The 16,949-nt window shown below is 39.1% G+C and overlaps 2 protein-coding genes across 4 annotated transcripts; both read left to right on the top strand.

Moving 5' to 3' along the window:
• Positions 1 to 88: 88 nt before the first annotated feature.
• LOC306846130 (soluble calcium-activated nucleotidase 1-like) lies at positions 89 to 9,487 on the top strand. Of its 3 annotated transcripts, none has more exons than XM_079379254.1 (5): positions 89 to 236; positions 4,247 to 4,326; positions 5,585 to 6,246; positions 7,627 to 7,830; positions 8,301 to 9,416. In XM_079379254.1, the coding sequence occupies exons 1-5, from the start codon at positions 165 to 167 to the stop codon at positions 8,669 to 8,671; spliced, it is 1,389 nt and encodes a 462-aa protein (XP_079235380.1). In that variant the 5' UTR covers positions 89 to 164; the 3' UTR covers positions 8,672 to 9,416. The 3 variants fall into 3 exon arrangements, with proteins under 3 accessions (XP_079235380.1, XP_079235382.1, XP_079235381.1); XM_079379256.1 differs by having other exon boundaries at positions 107 to 236; positions 4,190 to 4,326; XM_079379255.1 differs by lacking the exon at positions 4,247 to 4,326 and having other exon boundaries at positions 107 to 236; positions 8,301 to 9,487.
• Positions 9,488 to 12,914: 3,427 nt separating this feature from the next.
• Positions 12,915 to 15,428, top strand: LOC306846103 (galectin-3-binding protein A-like). The gene is made up of 5 exons (XM_079379221.1): positions 12,915 to 13,116; positions 13,265 to 13,471; positions 13,562 to 13,693; positions 13,776 to 14,037; positions 14,154 to 15,428. The coding sequence occupies exons 1-5, from the start codon at positions 13,056 to 13,058 to the stop codon at positions 15,187 to 15,189; spliced, it is 1,698 nt and encodes a 565-aa protein (XP_079235347.1). The 5' UTR covers positions 12,915 to 13,055; the 3' UTR covers positions 15,190 to 15,428.
• Positions 15,429 to 16,949: the final 1,521 nt, after the last annotated feature.

Raw genomic sequence — 16,949 nt, 5'->3', positions numbered from 1 at the left:
TAAAATGAAATGTTTTCAGTGCTGTTTCGTAGCTCAAAAATGTATGCGTAAAAAGTGCGCAAGTGCGAGCGGAAAGAACTGGTTCGCCGCGCACTGCTTCGATCACGCCCTCGACTGCGGAAGTGGAAGAGATGTGCAGAGCTGCCTGAATGCATCCGTGAGGAATGAGAGCTCACAAGTCACGGTTTGATCCTCAACAGCCCGGATTCATTTTCAGCCTTGTCTTCCACCCTACCGTAAGTATAGCACGCTTTAAAAAATACTTCCAGCTAGAGAAGAGTGCACTGGGTTCGTGCAGAAACTCATGGAGGGTCTAGCCATGTCACTGTTATGTGGGCCAAACAAACACGACTTTGTGAAATAAAATGTAAATTAATTAAAATAAAGAAACACCTTCACCGAAAATAAAGTTTTGTAGCCTTTGGTTTGTGTGCCATCTTTTCATAACCGAATATGTGAGATAATAGTAATAGTTGAAGGTAAGAGATGAACTCTAGTGAAATATAGCCTACTGTATTAAGCACTACTCCCAAATATTTATCCAAACAGATAGAGAAGATATAAAGTATCATTGCAACAACGTGTTTAATATCTTTGTGTATCAAATATATGATTGAATATGTAGGAAGCTCTCTGATTGGTCCAGCAGTGGATGTTTACATCACGTGATTAAAGATTTTGCAAGTTAGTTCAGCTGCCCTATTGAATTTCTTATTATTGAATCCATACATATGAGTTAAATGATATATGATTCAATAAATATATATCAATATTTACGTTGCCGTTGCCAGTTGTTCAGTGTTAAAATAACAGGAAACAAAATGCAATGCAAATCAATATTTGGCTATTTTGTTGAAGCCTTGTCTTCGTTGCGATCAGATGATGTGAGATTCAGTCATTGCCAAAGATTTACAAATGCCCTAAATTACTTGTAGTGTAAAATACTTACTAAACAAGAACTGATGACATTCTTGTGTTATTAAAGGTTGTCATTTTAACTGCAGTGTGCCACAAAGCTGAAGATAAATTACAATTATTAGTATTTTTAATACATCTCAACATCGATATTTTGTTATTTGAGTATTGATTTTATTAATGAGTATTATTAAATGAAAAGTATTGATATTTGTTGCACTATATAAGCTTTACACATAATAATTTAGCCTAGTCTTTTTAAAACATAGAATCGTTACCACTCTAATTAGTATTTGTACATCAGAGTATTATGTTTTATTTTATTTTGAGTAAAATGGGAATGTGAATATCATAGATTTTTTTTTTTTTTTTTTTAATGGAACAAAGGTTTTCACACAACTGAATTTACAAAAAGGCAACTGATGTTTTGCAAAACATCAAAAGTGTAATTAATGTGATGCATTAAAAAAAAAAAAACTTACTGAGCATATATACAGTTGATACTCTTCCTGATTACTCATTCACCATTACGAGAAAATGTAGTGTGGGAATTCATATCACGTCAATCAAAATACAAAAAAAGCCATTTCTTCAGTTCCAGTGTTGTGTAGCTGCTGCATTTTGCCATGCATTGAGAGTACACTGAAGGCAATTCAAATGTTAACGTTCAGTCATTTTCATTTGCCCTCTCTGCCTTTGTAGATTTCCCCCTTTCAGTTTCTAGACAGTATTTAGAGCAAAGCAGGGTGTAATTCCGATACAAAATTACAGAATATCATGAATATGGAATTGTTGAAAATTAAAATTGATTTGCTAAAGATACATTTGCATTTAGTTATTTAGCAGACGCTTTTATCCAAAGCAACTTACAAATGAGGCCAATGGAAGCAATCAAAACCAACAAAAGAGCAATGATATGCAAGTGGTGGGCCATCATCCAGGTGAAAAAAGAAGTTTGTTTTAATGAAAACAAGCAGTTAGTAAATTAATAAAGTGCAAGTCTAAAAGGGGCGTTTTTATTTTTTTTAAGAATAGAAAGAGTGCTAGAGTTAGATGGTCAAGTAAATATGGAAGAGAGATGTTTTTAGCCAATTCTTGAAGATGGCTAAGGACTCAGCTGCTCGAATTGAGTTGGGCAGGTGTTTCCATCAGGAGGGAAGAGTTAATGAAAAAGTCTTTAGGGGGTCAAAGATGGCACCAATAGTCAATTTCACTTCTGCTGTAAACTATCCAAAATTAAGTGCTTATGGTTCCAGTTCCCCATCTATGTCATGCCACAGGGCAACTCTTAAACCAGAAAAACTGTTGATAGACTTGTTCTTTGCTACAAAATAGTGAAACACTTGCATAATTTACAAACCCGATTCCAAAAATGTTGGGACACTGTACAAATTGAGAATAAAAAAGGAATGCAATAATTTACAAATCTCATAAACTTATATTTTATTCACAATAGGATATAGATAACATATCAAATGTTGAAAGTGAGACATTTTGAAATGTCATGCCAAATATTGGCTCATTTTGGATTTCATGAGCGCTACACATTCCAAAAAAGTTGGGACAGGTAGCAATAAGAGGCCGGAAAAGTTAAATGTACTGTAGCGGGCTGAAGAATCACACGACAGCTGCAGGTGCAGTAAATGCCCCGGAGGGGTGTTTATTGAACAAACAAGTGTGGTGAGGTGGGTGCTAACGTGTCCGGTGCTCCAAAGCAGTGCCGCGTGATCCTTTCCTTTGGCCGTGGGTGCTTGAAGTGATGGGCCGATCGGTCACTAGCTGCTATCTGTGGGGTAGACAGAGATTGGACACAAGTTCTTTTTGTAAAATTGGGACGCCATGTCATCCGGACTAAAGAGGACAAGGACAACCCAAGTTGTTATTAGCGCTCAGTTCAGAAGCCTGCATCTCTGATGGTATGGGGTTGCATGGGTGCGTGTGGCATGGGCAGCTTACACATCTGGAAAGGCACCATCAATGCTGAAAGGTATATCCAAGTTCTAGAACAACATATGCTCCCATCCAGACGTTGTCTCTTTCAGGGAAGACCTTGCATTTTCCAACATGACAATGCCAGACCACATACTGCATCAATTACAACATCATGCTGCGTAGAAGGAGGATCCGGGTACTGAAATGGCCAGCCTGCAGTCCAGATCTTTCACCCATAGAAAACATTTGGCGCATCATAAAGAGGAAGATGCGACAAAGAAGACCTAAGACAGTTGAGCAACTAGAAGCCTGTATTAGACAAGAATGGGACAACATTCCTATTCCTAAACTTGAGCAACTTGTCTCCTCAGTCCCCAGATGTTTGCAGACTGTTATAAAAAGAAGAGGGGATGCCACACAGTGGTAAACATGGCCTTGTCCCAACTTTTTTGAGATGTGTTGATGCCATGAAATTTAAAATAAACTTATTTTTCCCTTAAAATGATACATTTTCTCAGTTTAAACATTTGATATGTCATCTATGTTGTATTCTGAATAAAATATTGAAATTTGAAACTTCCACATCATTGCATTCTGTTTTTATTCACAATTTATACAGTGTCCCAACTTTTTTGGAATCGGGTTTGTACACCAGCTTCACAAATGTAGTATGAATTACACTACGGAAAGCCCAAACCTGAGGGACATCTGAAGGAGAAAGTGTGACGCTCTGCCTACTTGACTAGATGATTTTTTTTTTTTGTGAAATGTCCTTGAGAAGCCTTAAAACTCATCAGGGGTGCGTTTCCCAAAAGCAACTATGGTCGCAAGTTACGTCGTTACCAATAGAGTTCAATGGGACTTACCGCCATAGTTAGCTAACGACGCTTTTGGGAAACGCACCCCAGAAGTGTTTTGCCTTAAGGCCCTGATTTGGAGATTTTGATGGTCCTTTAGTTTTATTCAACATAAAGGTTATATGTAACTGAACACAGGATCTGCTGTAAATGGGTACATGCCGTATTGAAGTGTTTAAGGGATGCCATGATGTTATACCCTTTAACAATGATCAGCCTTTCTTTTGTCCATGTAGATTCAGAGATGGTATTGTTTTAGGCTTTCAGCTGTGTTAAATATTAACATTTCAGATAAACAAATCATTAACAAACTAAATGCCACTGCTATAGTCCCTTAGGGTATGTTATGGTTCAGTACATAGTCTAAAAGTTGGAGTAATGAACATTACACGCTTGTAAACAAGACCAGGGCTGCTGCTAACAATGATTTAAACATGTGAATTGTGCTAAATATTTTAAACTGGTTAACTTGTGTCACATCATAGCTGTAATATCCAGCCGTACCTGTTTTCACTCCGTGTGTCTTCCGTCCATTCCCAAAGCCACTCCTTACCTCCACGTCAACATTATTCATTTTCTACACGAAGTGTTGCTGTGGCATCAGTGTATCCTGTCGTAGCTGGTAAGTGTTTGGTGTCTTGGGTCTAACTAAATAGTCATGTCTTTTGTAGGACAAGAGTGTTCTAACACTTGATTGTAATTGTTGTTATTGATGAGAGCATCTAATTTGAAGTTGTTTTTTATCATTGAAATGTAGAAGGATTAGTTATTTGATAATCTATTGGATTATACTTGTGGTTTACAAATTTATGCAGAGGAGTTATGCTGGAGATATGAAAATCATTGTCTGTAAATGTGTAACCTTTGCACCTGTTTGTCTCATTGAAGGATTGACTGTTAAATTAAATGATAGAGAAACAAGGTTGCTAAATGGGTTTGTCCCCTAATGAAAAAGGGATTAAAAGTGGTGTGACTTTTTAAAAACATTTTCTCCTATTCCAGGTTAGCATGCAAAGCTAAGTAATTTGATAAGTTGATATTCCTGAAGAGAATCAACACTGTGGTATCAGATTATTGCTCTGAATTTGTTTGCACATCAAAAGCAGCCCAACACATTGGCTCAGCCAATGGTGTGAGTTTGGGGCGGAGCTATTGGTTTGGTCTGACCAATAGTAGATTGGATAACTGTTCCAGATTTGAAGAACATTATTGCAGCTCCATTTGGTGCTTCTTGTGCACATACAGAAATGACACAGTTTAGACTTGTAAAAGCAAGACGAAATGGTATGGCATGAGTCTTTTTTTTTTTTTTTTTCAACCAAGGCACATTGAGTGTAGCCAGAATGGAGAAGTTCACATGGATGTGTCATCAGACGTCAACACATTCAGTGAAATTAACACTGGGGGTCGCCAACTGACAGTTGTTTTCACAGGGCTTCATTTTGGTTTTTAACTGTCTGTATTCCAGAACCATGTTTGGGTGGATCTAGTATTTCTCATAAGAATAAAAAAGGTTTCGATGATGAGGTGAAAAGAAAAAAACAAACAAACATACAAAATAAAATAAACATGATAAGCAGGTTGTGATGATTGACTGACAGGGAAAGAGTAGAGTTTATTCATTCCTTTGCTGCTTGCTCATAAGTGATGATTGTGCGCCTCTCTCAGCACTCTTGTCTTGATGAAAACCAAACAGAAGTGGTCACATACAAGGTGGAAACAGGGCTTCCTGCTTGCTCAATTTCCAGGATATTGCATGTAATTAGCGGCAATCAGGGTGCCACTATCAATATTCAGGAGTCTCCCGGGATGTCTGGGAGAGGTGGGATGTTTGTACATGTGTCACATTGACCTAAATATGTTCTCTATTCCCTGCGTAGGTGTGGCTGCTGTCCCTCCCTAATGCCTGTTTCTCCAGGCTATGCACATCTTAACCAAAATGAACCTATGAACTCTCTGCGCATCTCTGTTGGAGGGCTCCCAATGCTGGCTTCCATGACCAACACCACCGACCCCCGCTTCCGCATCAAATGGAAAGCCATTGTGGTGGTAGCATCAGCACTAATCCTCGTCCTCCTCATCTACATGCAGCTTTTGCCCTTCCACCCCCAACCCAGAGGCAAATATGGTTTGAAGTTAAACCATCAGGAGGTGAGAACCGAGGATCGCTACAATGACACATACCCCCTCAGTCCACCAGAGCGCACGGCACAGGGGACACGCTACCGTATAGCGGTCATCGCGGACCTGGACACGAACTCACTTAGTGACAAGAAGCTAACCTGGTTCAGCTACATGCTGAAGGGTCATCTCCTGGTGTCGGAGAGTGGGGATACAGTGGCGGTCGAATGGGATCAGGACAGGGTGGTCTTGGAAAGCCACCTGGCAGAGAAGGGTCGGGGCATGGAGCTCTCCGAATTAGTGGTGTTTAATGGCAAACTTTACAGCGTGGATGATCGCACGGGTGTTGTATATAATATAGATGGACTTAAAGCAGTTCCCTGGGTCATATTGCCAGATGGGGATGGCTCGGTTTCAAAAGGTTAGTGTTGCTAAAGTACCCTTTTTGCACCAAAATAAAAAAGCCTAAATGTTTTTAAAGTGATGTGAAGGCCAAGTATGGTAACCCATAACCCTCAGAATGTAAGCAATCTAAGTTACTGCACACACACTTTAGCAGCAATGAGTATTGAATGCATACACCGTTCATGCACACCTGGAGCAGTGGACACACATTTTTGCTGTAGTGCCCAGGGGGCAATAAGATGCCTTGTTCAAGGACACCTCAGTCGTGGGTATTGAGGGTGGAAGAGAGCTCTTGTCCATCCCTTCACCTACATTTCCTGCCAGTATTGGGAATCGAAACTGTAAACTTTGGATTACAAGTCTGACTCTCTAACCATTAGGCCACAACTGCTTCAATGGCCACAGATGGTGCTGGTACCAGTACATCTCACAGATTCCATCACAGTTTCTGAGGGTCAAGTGATAATGGAACTGAACACTTATGAAGGTCAGGCTACTTCTATAAGCAGTGGAAGTAACTTGAGTCTGAAAAGAGTTTGCGAGAGAAAGGAAAGTGTTAATATTCCAGTAATACCAATCTATAGCCAATAAATAAACCTTACCAAGTTATATTCTCCTCGATTATCTGATATGAATGGTAATCGTTATATCTAATCTCAAGATTGTCAACTTTTGCTACAAATTGATTTCAACAAGTCAAAACAATAGCAGCATATGATCTACCTGCTCATTAGACATATTGGGAGAGTTTTGATGTTGTTAGCAACCTTCACACTGATATGACGATCACCTGTAACCATGAGCATAGCGGTGCACCTCATACCATTAGATTAATATTTGCAGAATAATGGAGCCGAAGCACAACTACTGTACTGTAATTACCAAAACAATGCTTCTCAGTGACTTGTAGTTTTATTCATCAACCGCTAGAGGGTGCACACTTTGTATCTTTAGAAGAATAAAAGCTTGTCACTGGGGCAGTTCCCTCAGAGGGACACCTTTGTACCTTCTTTATCCCTAAAGAGTCCGTATTAGTAGCTTAGAGTAGTAATATGTACCCTTAAGGTAGTATGTACTCTAATGGTACTATTATGTACCCTTTAGGGGTAAAGTAGGTACAAAGGTATCACTTTGATTGACATTCCCAGCTGTACAGTTTTTGCATATTTTGTGAGAGTGTAGTTGCTTCAATATTCAGCCCCCAAACACACATTTTAAGGACTTAATTTTACATTCAAAATACTTTAATGTAGCATTTCATCATGGGTTGACTATAAGGTAACAGTCAGAAACTATTAAAATAAATGTATAATGATGAAATACAAAGCAATCAGTTCACACATGATATCTGATTTCAGTTGTTTTTTTTGTTTTTGTTTTTTCTGACGTTCTCTAGGGTTTAAGGCCGAGTGGCTTGCAGTAAAGGATGAGCACCTATATGTGGGGGGTTTGGGGAAGGAGTGGACCACCACCAATGGAGAAGTGCTGAATGACAATCCTGAGTGGGTAAAAGTGGTGGGATTCCATGGAGATGTACAGCACCAGAACTGGGTTCCTAAGTATAACGCTCTCCGCAGCGCTGCAGGCATCAGCCTGCCTGGTAAGCAGCAGCCTTTCACTTATATGCAGCATGAATTTTGTATTTTAAAATTGGCATTGATATTGCAAGTCTTAACACCCAAGTTCCACGCCGTCTAGTGTGCAGCTGAGCACATAAGCCATTAAAAGTACACACCATTGACAGTAAGCAGGGTAGACCCTGTAAAATATTACTAATAAATGCTTGTCTGATGGTTTGCCATATTACGAACAGTATATAATTTTTCCTAATAGTGTTTCAGCAGTCATGTTGTGTGTTTTCTATAACATCCCATATTACACTGGGCTACACTTGTTAGAATGTTTTCATAGTGAACAGACTTAATTTTCTTCATGAAAATTCTAACTTTGGGGTAAAATATGATTTCTATGGCATGTTCTTATAAGTCTTGTGAGATTTTAGTATTCAGTCACTAAGAATGAATGCTTCATTTCCAGTCCCTGTTCATTTCCTTTCTATTGTCATCTCAGGGTACCTCATACACGAGTCTGCTGCTTGGAGTGACACATTACAACGCTGGTTCTTCCTGCCACGACGTGCTAGCAGCGAGCGATACGATGAGACGGCAGATGAGCAGCGGGGCACCAATCTAATGCTCAGCTGCTCGCCAGACTTCCAGGACATTAAAGTGAGAAACGTTGGGCTCCTGAACCCTACGCACGGCTTTTCATCCTTCAAGTTTGTCCCCAACACAGATGATCAGATTATTGTTGCTCTAAAGTCTGAGGAGGATGCAGGGAAAATCGCCACTTACATTGTGGTGTTCACCCTGGACGGCCGAATCCTGCTTCCTGAAACTAAGATTGGCGACGTGAAGTATGAAGGACTTGAATTCATTTAGTGTCAAAGGTATTGTATGAAGGTAAATACATGCCAAGGACTGGTAAATAACTTCTTCTAGATGATGTACATCTAGATGGGGACATTGAGGTGTCTTTATGTTGAAATAGTTGAAAGATGTTCAAATAATGCCAACTGGCTATTGGCAGCCATTGCCTGAAACGTTGTTGTGGTTTTAGAGACTAAAGAAACTAGTACATGTTGAACCTTTATTTTGAGAGACTTATCAGAGCCTTCATCAAAAATTAAATATTGCCATTTTCAACAATGACCATTAGTGGTTTTACGCCAGTACTGTACTTACCGTGTAATGAATGTAACAGAATGAATGAAGTGAAGTGATAGACTAGTACATGCATAAAATAGTTTACTCTACACACATTATTGCAGATGCCGTGTGGTTTTGTTTGAATGCTTTTTTTAATCTTGCATTTTTGTTTTTTACTTTCTTGATCAATGTCTTAAGCAGATCAGCTATTTTTAAAAAAGAGCTCTGAACTGTCACAAAAACTGAATCAACTTTACTTGTCATTGATGCACCAGAGCTATTTATTTGTTGTTGGCGTTTTTTGTTTTGTTTTGATTTTTTTTTTCTGATGAAAACAACAGATTGAAGGTTTTTAAGAGTTTAGTGAACCTCATTTTATCCAGTTTTTTTAAATTAATCTGTTTATGTGGTTTTAGGGATTTTGTTAAAAATATAAAATAAAAACAAAATAAATCACATTTTATTTGATTTCACAGGATATGTGGTTGTAGACAGTTATGTGTTTATTCATAATCACTATATAGCCAAATTAAATATTTGAGTTTTCTTAGATTTGGAATCTTGACTTGAGCCAGTAAGAAAGTACCCAGAATTTTTTTTCCATAAGCATTTTGCACTCCCTGAGACACAGTGGTTAGCTTATGTGAAAGACACCCCTCTGCTCCAACCTTGAGGGATCTGCCTGTGAGAAAGGACTCACCGTAACGGCAATCAGTGTTTAGTTTAGTTGGGCTCTTGACCCTTTACTTTTTAACAGTCAATTTTGTTTTGCTACTGTAACCAAGTTATAGCTGCCACACAAGCCGAGAGAATATGACCAGGTGTGATCAGGTCCATGAAGAGGAGACAGAGCATAGTGGAAAACCATGTGCAAAGTCAGGTCCAGAACTGGCAACCAGAACCAAAGGGCTTGAGAGAGGTGGAAGAGCTCTGCAAGTAGGGCTCGCTGCAGTCCACAAGATCCAGGGGGCGTGGTTGGATCCACATCTAGGAGGTGGAGATTGGTAGGTTTAGGGGTGGAGATGGGGTGGGTTTAGGGATCAGGGGGTGAAGATGGGTAGGTTTAGGTATATGGCTCTGGATCCAACCACGCACCCTGGATCTTGTAGGCTGCAGCGAGACGCTCCTTGAGCTCTGAGGCATGCAGAGGGTCCAGATGCTGGGTTGAGCAGATCTTTGATGGGGCAGCCGGGCTAGAAAACAGGATCAGGACAGGGCTTGACTGGGAAAGCCTAGCACACGAGAGCTAGAGCAAATGGCACAAATCAAAAAACACTGGTGTATGACACAAAACAATTTTTATTTCTGCAATCACCTCCTATAGACAGTTTCAACGGCAACAACATAAACAAACGTTACTGCGCATATGCGCTTTTGTGGCCCTAACTTAACTTCCGGTAGACATCCAAATAGAATCAATAACAATAGCCAAGTCCCTGTGATGGAAATGGTTTATGTACTGGTTTTAGAATTGGTCAAAAGGATTTTCAACATGAAATGTATAGAAAATGCAGACTAAGGATGCTCAGGTCAAAGATCATGTAAACTTACAGTAAAACTAACAGTCACGTGATTAGCTTAGATCATTATAAACCAATCACCAGAACCAATTACAGTGAAGAAGAAGACTTGAGTGATATTGATTTTTACTCAACTACAAGGTATAAATGTACATGTATCTTTCTGGTCAGGGATTCTCTCTTGGTTGTGGTGTACAGCTGAGAAGGGCGGTGAGAGTGTATGATGCTAAAGACCTGTGTGCTCATGTGTGATTGAGGTGGTGATAGTAGCTTCTTGATGGGACACCGTCACCTTACTTCGAGAACGGAATTACCTCGAAGTATTGGAAATATATTAGGTACTGTAGTACTGTATTGAAACTGTAGTATTGTATTTTATTATTGACAACTGGAGGTTGTTCGAATTGTCAGTGGTGAAGTCAGATTAGTATTGGGAATTTCCACAACATCCCTCTAGAGTAGATTATTTTTTGATAACAAGCTAAATATGTTTGCTGCGTAAATCAGAGGGTTTATTGAAAATGCACATTCATTCTTTGCCAGCAGGAGATGCTTTAAAGCTGGAGAAAAAGAGGTTTTCACAAATAAATATATGTATGGGAAACACCTCCCAGAGCACAACAAACTGAGCTCAACTTCATTACTCATCACTTTAATTTAACTGTGCTGGCGCCACTAGCCAGAAGTATAAACAAACACAGACCGGAAGTTAACTTAGGGCCAGGTGCGTGCGCCCCATGAAACCATCTATACCCATAAATAGAGCACTATTTGAGGGTACAGCCATTTGTAGTGGTCTTTATCGAGTGCAGTTGATAAATCCTGTAATGCAATGCAATAACAAGTGTACAACTGATGTATACTCAACAGCTCGAGTACCCATAATGCACTATGAGGGTCGTGCCCAATGAATTCCCGCCTATTGTCAGAAGATGGTGCCCCATGTAAATGGTGACAATCACTTATGTCCCCGTGAGAAACAATTACTGTCCAAATAGGGCTTAACTCTGTCATGAGCCCTATTCGACATGTTTCTCAGGGGAACGCAAGTGATTTTCACCATTTACAGGGGGTAGTTGGTGATTTTAATGCCGTCCGAATCCAGGATGTCTGTGTTTTTCTCTCACCACCCCCGTAAAAATCCCTGGCCGACTTATCTACTGTTTTTTTGACAAACACCAAGGTCGTGGGGTAATTTAATTGCCGTCCGAATCCACATCTCTGAGTTTACGAGAAAAAATCGATTCAAAATTCAGTGTTTAAACCCTTGAGCACTTCTGAACACCGTAACGTTGTACTTCGGTGTAATTTGCATACATATTTTTTTATGAAATGCTGGAAAGTATTTAAAAGAACAATACTTCATAACTGCTCCACCACAGCGACTGGGAGCAGAAAAAGAAGAAAAGCTGGTCAACATTCGAAATGGGTCTTTATTATGGCAGCAGCAGGTATGCAATACAATTTTAAAATGTGTATTATAAACATATACATCACGTATAATTATATACAAGTATAACACTTAGCACCGCCGTACTCAGTGTCAGAATTTGCTCACTCGTAGGGAATAGTGAATGTAGGCATAGGGCCCAATTTCAAACACAGCTAATTTCTAAATCAGGAATAGCCAATTTCACTCCTGGAGTTTAGTTCCGTCCCTAATCAAACACACTTGCCTGTAATTTTCAAACAATCCTGGAGACATGGGTAAGATTTTGCAGTTGTGTTTGATTAAGGCACGTCAAACTGACATGCAGAGTGTAGCTCCCTGGAAGTTTCTAGCACTCCTAAAGACTTTGATTAGCTGGATCAGATGTGTTTAATTAGGGTTGGGGCTAAACTCTGCAGAACAGAGGAGTTTACCACCGCTGGACTAGGGATTGGTCCAGGACCAGAGCTGCCCATTCTTGGTCAACTCTGGTGCTGGAACAAACACGAGTGCAGAATCCTGACAGTGACGGGAAGACTGTGAGGGTTTAGGGTGCCATTTGGGACAGGGCCATTGTGGCAGGACCAGGTGGAGCAGAAAGTCCAAGTTGATCTAGACAGGACAGGGCAGGACTGGACCAGATGGGGTGAGACTGAGTAGGGAAAGGAATAGTTTGACAGCAGCTGTTGGGATGGCAGGCTGTAGGAACCCTGGGAAAACACTGTCAGACTCAGTCACCCTTGGTTACAATGACCAGGCCTTCTGACAGAATTAGCTTGTCAGCAAAGAGCTGGTTGGTCACCGGTTTGGCTGTGACAGGGAGAATACATATAAAATCATCCAATCACTTACTTTTTGTATTGTGTGAATTTGTTTTGACTGATCTCACTTAAACTGCATGTGGCTAATCTTATCCCAGACATGCTGACAGACACTTCTTGTTTAAATGGTATGTACTTCAGTAACGAAACTTCCCAAATACAGCATTTTCACGAAATGAAACTTTTGGTAGCCCTCAAATGTGATCACACAGCATTTCATCCAAGTTTCACAACATAGTTGACTTGATTTGGTTGTTATATAAAAGGAAAAGCAAGATGTCTTGAAACTCAGTTACTCAATCGTGGATTGTGCTCCTGTTTGCAATATTTCCAGCAAAAGAAGAATCATGTACCTTCTATTGCCTCTACTGTTTCTTCACGTTTCAGCACAGCGTCTGACCCTGTTTGGTTAGTAAATAAAAGCTTGCTTTTGAATTAAATTACTTGTATTTGGAGAATTTTATCGAGTCTCAAAGGAATGACTACAAGTCACAAATATATTTGTAAACATCTCAAAATTTTTGTCTTCTTCTAAATCTTCTGTCACTGGATGAAGATGACAGACTAAAGCAGCCAAAACAGGAGGGCAGAGTGCGACTGGTGGGGGATCTGCCTTCATCTGGTCGTGTGGAGGTCTACCATGAAGGACAGTGGGGTACAGTTTGTGATGATGGATGGGAACTGGCTGAAGCACAAGTGGTGTGTCGTCAGCTGGGTTTTCCTGGAGCAATATCAGTAACAACTGGAGGAAAATATGGTGAAGGTACAACCTCCACAAAACAAATTGTTTGTTATACACTGTGATAAAAAATAATTGTCTTATTTTTAATCCAGTCTATTTGTTTTGTTGTAGGCTCTGGTCCAATCTGGCTGGATGACATGAACTGTAAAGGCTCAGAAAGCTCATTGTCTGAATGCAGCTTCAAAGGCTGGGCTGTTACTGACTGTTCACATAAAGAGGATGCAGGAGTGATATGCGAGACTGGTAAGAAATTCAGCAACTACATATATTTGCATATGTATTTCTGTTATTTGTATTAATGTATTTTATTACATTATCTCTGTAGGTAAAAACATAACCAGCAATCGTCAGTTCTCTGTGGATAACAGTCTGGGTCTGTCTGATGATCTTGGTCTTCTGTTTGACAGTGGAAATAGTTGTGATTTCCGAATTAATGTACAAGACGTCAGTGAAGAGTCAGAATTGACATTCTGTGTGCACAAAATGATCCTCGTGTTTTATCCAGAACTAAACATAACAAATGATTCCAGAAACCTCGCAGTGAATGTCAGCCAGACCTGCCATCCTCATGTCTCTGCTTTTCTCAGGTAACTTTCTGAAGACCACATCACTTCATAGCTCAATCCAACTGTCTCATTGAGTGTAGATCAGAACTGATTATATTATTGGTGTTCAGACACTTATAATATCTGTTTTTGCTCAGGTATTTGTACACACGTCAGATTGATGTTTCCATCACGTCGGCTCAATGTCTGCATCAGCTAGCGTTTATCTTTGGAGTGAAGAAGCTTATGGAGGATGTCGGCAGGGCCTTCACTTTACTCCTCCCTGAAGACAACACCTTCCACACACAGGTGTCCATGTACGAGTACGGCGTCCGCACAAGTGATCTTGTTCTGCAAGAGAACGTCCTTCAGTATCTTTCCTGGAACTGCGAGTTCCTCATAAGCTCTCCAGTGTGGAACACCATCTCCTTTCACATGATGGACGCTCTGCTACAGCGCTCAGACCTGATTGTGAATGATGAAGCTTTTCTTCTTGAAGCTCTGGAGAGATGGATCCAAGACAAAGGTGATGGAATTAGTTCAGATCAACAGGCCAGTCTCCTGAATCACATCCGCTTCCTCTTGATCCCAGTGGATAAACTGTATGAAATACCGCTTTCCTCAAGCGTTCTCCATCAGAATCATGAGAAACTGTACCTAACTGGTCTGCTCCGAGGTTTTCAGTTCAATGCTCTGCCCTTCTCTAAGATCAGGAATCAAATGGATAACATGAGTAGTGAGTATCTACCCAGAATCTACACTGGAGATGAGTGGAGTGTATTTATCAATGACACAACCATCAATTACCCATACCATCAATACTACTATGGCCAAAGTAACAGAATCCAAACCTTCTCCACTCCAGCACACCCTAGTGCTCTTTACAGAGAACAAAAGGTCCAGTGGCAAGCCCAGGTGTTTCTTAATGCCCAGGAATGCTCTAACTATGGTATTTCATGTTATTTTTTTCCTGTTGCAAGGTTTGTCGAATATGGTAATCAGAACATGTACGCTAGCACCATTCGCTACAGCAACAGGTTGATTCTCAGCTGTAAGAATAAAAATAATGTATTTCATGTCCAAGATTTCAAAAACAACATGGCGGTGATTCCAAATAACAGCAGTATGGGTCTGCCTAACCCCTGTCCTGATGACTACAGGTTTAGATTTGTAGTGCGTCCCCGGTTTATCTGACTGCACAGAGTTATATTTGGCTTCAGCTAGTTTCCTGCAGGCATTTCAGTATATTCATATCTAGTTTAATCAAATAAATTAAATTCAATCAAGTTTTGTATTATCATTAATAATGTTATTCATTCTGCAGTGATTTCTCTCAAATGTTTTAGTTGATTTTAAACTTCATTTAAATACTGTAGCAATACAAATGCTTCATTTTGAAAGTGCACTTCAAAAATAAAAATATTTCTTACATTACCCCCTGTGAGTTTGATTCCGCTTTGACGGACCCGTGTTGATTGTTCAAATGGTTTTGTGAAATATATCTGGCCTCATCAAAATTGATTAAAATCAGTTAATAATTCAAAACCATTAACTTGTAATAGCCTTTAACGGAAATGGTGGCATTGGTGTCTCATTTTGAAAGAATAGTAAGTCATAGGAAGAAATAGTGGTCACTAAAGATGTTAGGTTTTACTTTTGACACAGTTGCACAATAGGTAATCGTTTAATAATTCATTAGGCATTAACTAGATATTGAATACTTTTTTCACCAATCTTGAGTTAATGTGTCGCCTGATTGACAACTATTAGGTTTATTATTGTACATTATCATGCAAACATTTTTTAGCAAATACAACAAAATATAGCCTAGGCTACAGGAGTAAGTAGCTATAGGAGAAAAATTCATACGTTCACTCAATTCATTCATAAATTCAAAATAACTGATAGCAATTTCCATTTTGAGGACATCTAACAGCGTATTGATAAAAATGAACACTACAACGCATTTAAAATGTGACTATAACACACACAACAGTAAATATGTTTTCTCTAATCCCTTTAAATGAATTTTAATTGTAAACATAATTTGAATAGTTATACTCTGTAGCTACATTTTCTTGTTTGTTTCTTTCTTCACCGCACAGTTTCAGCTTCATGCCTGGTCTTCCTTGCTGCTTCCGCTTTCCTTTCTTCCATTTCTGACTTTTCCTTACTGCACACTTTTGTTTTCTAAACGTCATTTCTACATGAAGGTAATCAGTGAATGTCAGTTTATTTAATGAATGTGAATTAGTGAAGGTTCAAGGTGGCCCACTTTATTAAGCACCTTCAGCCAAACTGGGCCAGCAATATTTAACTACCTTACAGGAAAAAAATAAAAAAATTTAACAAAATATTTGCATGTTAATTCATGTTAACATATTACACAAGTATACTGTCACAATAATATTTGTTTTCAAGAGTAACCTTAGGAATGAAGATCTGAATGTCAAAGAGATTATATTTCATGAGTTTTCTTCTGAGATGTGTTCACACCCACCAGCATCAGCCAAAACTAGTTTTATTATTCTAAGAAACCGTATCCCTTTGATAAAAGACCATTGTTATGCTATGAAAGTGTAAAACAGAAAGCTTAAATGGCCCACTTTACCTGAATTCACCCTCTATCAATTTATAAAAATTATTATTATTATTATTATTTTTAAGTCTGTTAAGTCTTGCAACAGATGTCAATACATCGTCTTTGTCAACAAAAAAAAAAGGGCTTTATTGTCCAGGTCCACCTGTTAATTAATGTCAACCCTGTTAAAATTGAGATGACAATAGACCATAAAAAGTAAAAGGGTGTTTCTAAGCTATTAAATTTGAATTTATTCAATTCACAATAGCTTTTATTGTACAAGATACTGTATGAAACTTATGTTGCACTGTAACTCTTGAATTTCTGTTCAGATTCAAAATGTACAGTTATCTGTACATAAAAGCCTATGTTT

This window comes from Barbus barbus (assembly GCF_936440315.1).
Source record: "Barbus barbus genome assembly, chromosome: 3".
Lineage (NCBI taxonomy): Eukaryota > Metazoa > Chordata > Actinopteri > Cypriniformes > Cyprinidae > Barbus > Barbus barbus.
Note: the sequence above shows the minus strand (reverse complement) of the source record. Positions and strands in the feature narration are given on the sequence as shown.

What these genes read in the sequence shown, in the direction of transcription:
- LOC306846103 (XM_079379221.1), top strand. Translation starts at nt 13,056, where the DNA reads ATGTACCTTCTATTGCCTCTACTGTTTCTTCACGTTTCAGCACAGCGT. An exon ending in ACAGCGTCTGACCCTGTTTG is followed by an intron (nt 13,117 to 13,264) that starts GTTAGTAAATAA and finishes CACTGGATGAAG; the next exon opens with ATGACAGACTAAAGCAGCCA. An exon ending in CATGTCTCTGCTTTTCTCAG is followed by an intron (nt 14,038 to 14,153) that starts GTAACTTTCTGA and finishes GTTTTTGCTCAG; the next exon opens with GTATTTGTACACACGTCAGA.
- LOC306846130 (XM_079379254.1), top strand. Translation starts at nt 165, where the DNA reads ATGAGAGCTCACAAGTCACGGTTTGATCCTCAACAGCCCGGATTCATT. An exon ending in GGATGGCTCGGTTTCAAAAG is followed by an intron (nt 6,247 to 7,626) that starts GTTAGTGTTGCT and finishes GACGTTCTCTAG; the next exon opens with GGTTTAAGGCCGAGTGGCTT. An exon ending in TGCAGGCATCAGCCTGCCTG is followed by an intron (nt 7,831 to 8,300) that starts GTAAGCAGCAGC and finishes TTGTCATCTCAG; the next exon opens with GGTACCTCATACACGAGTCT.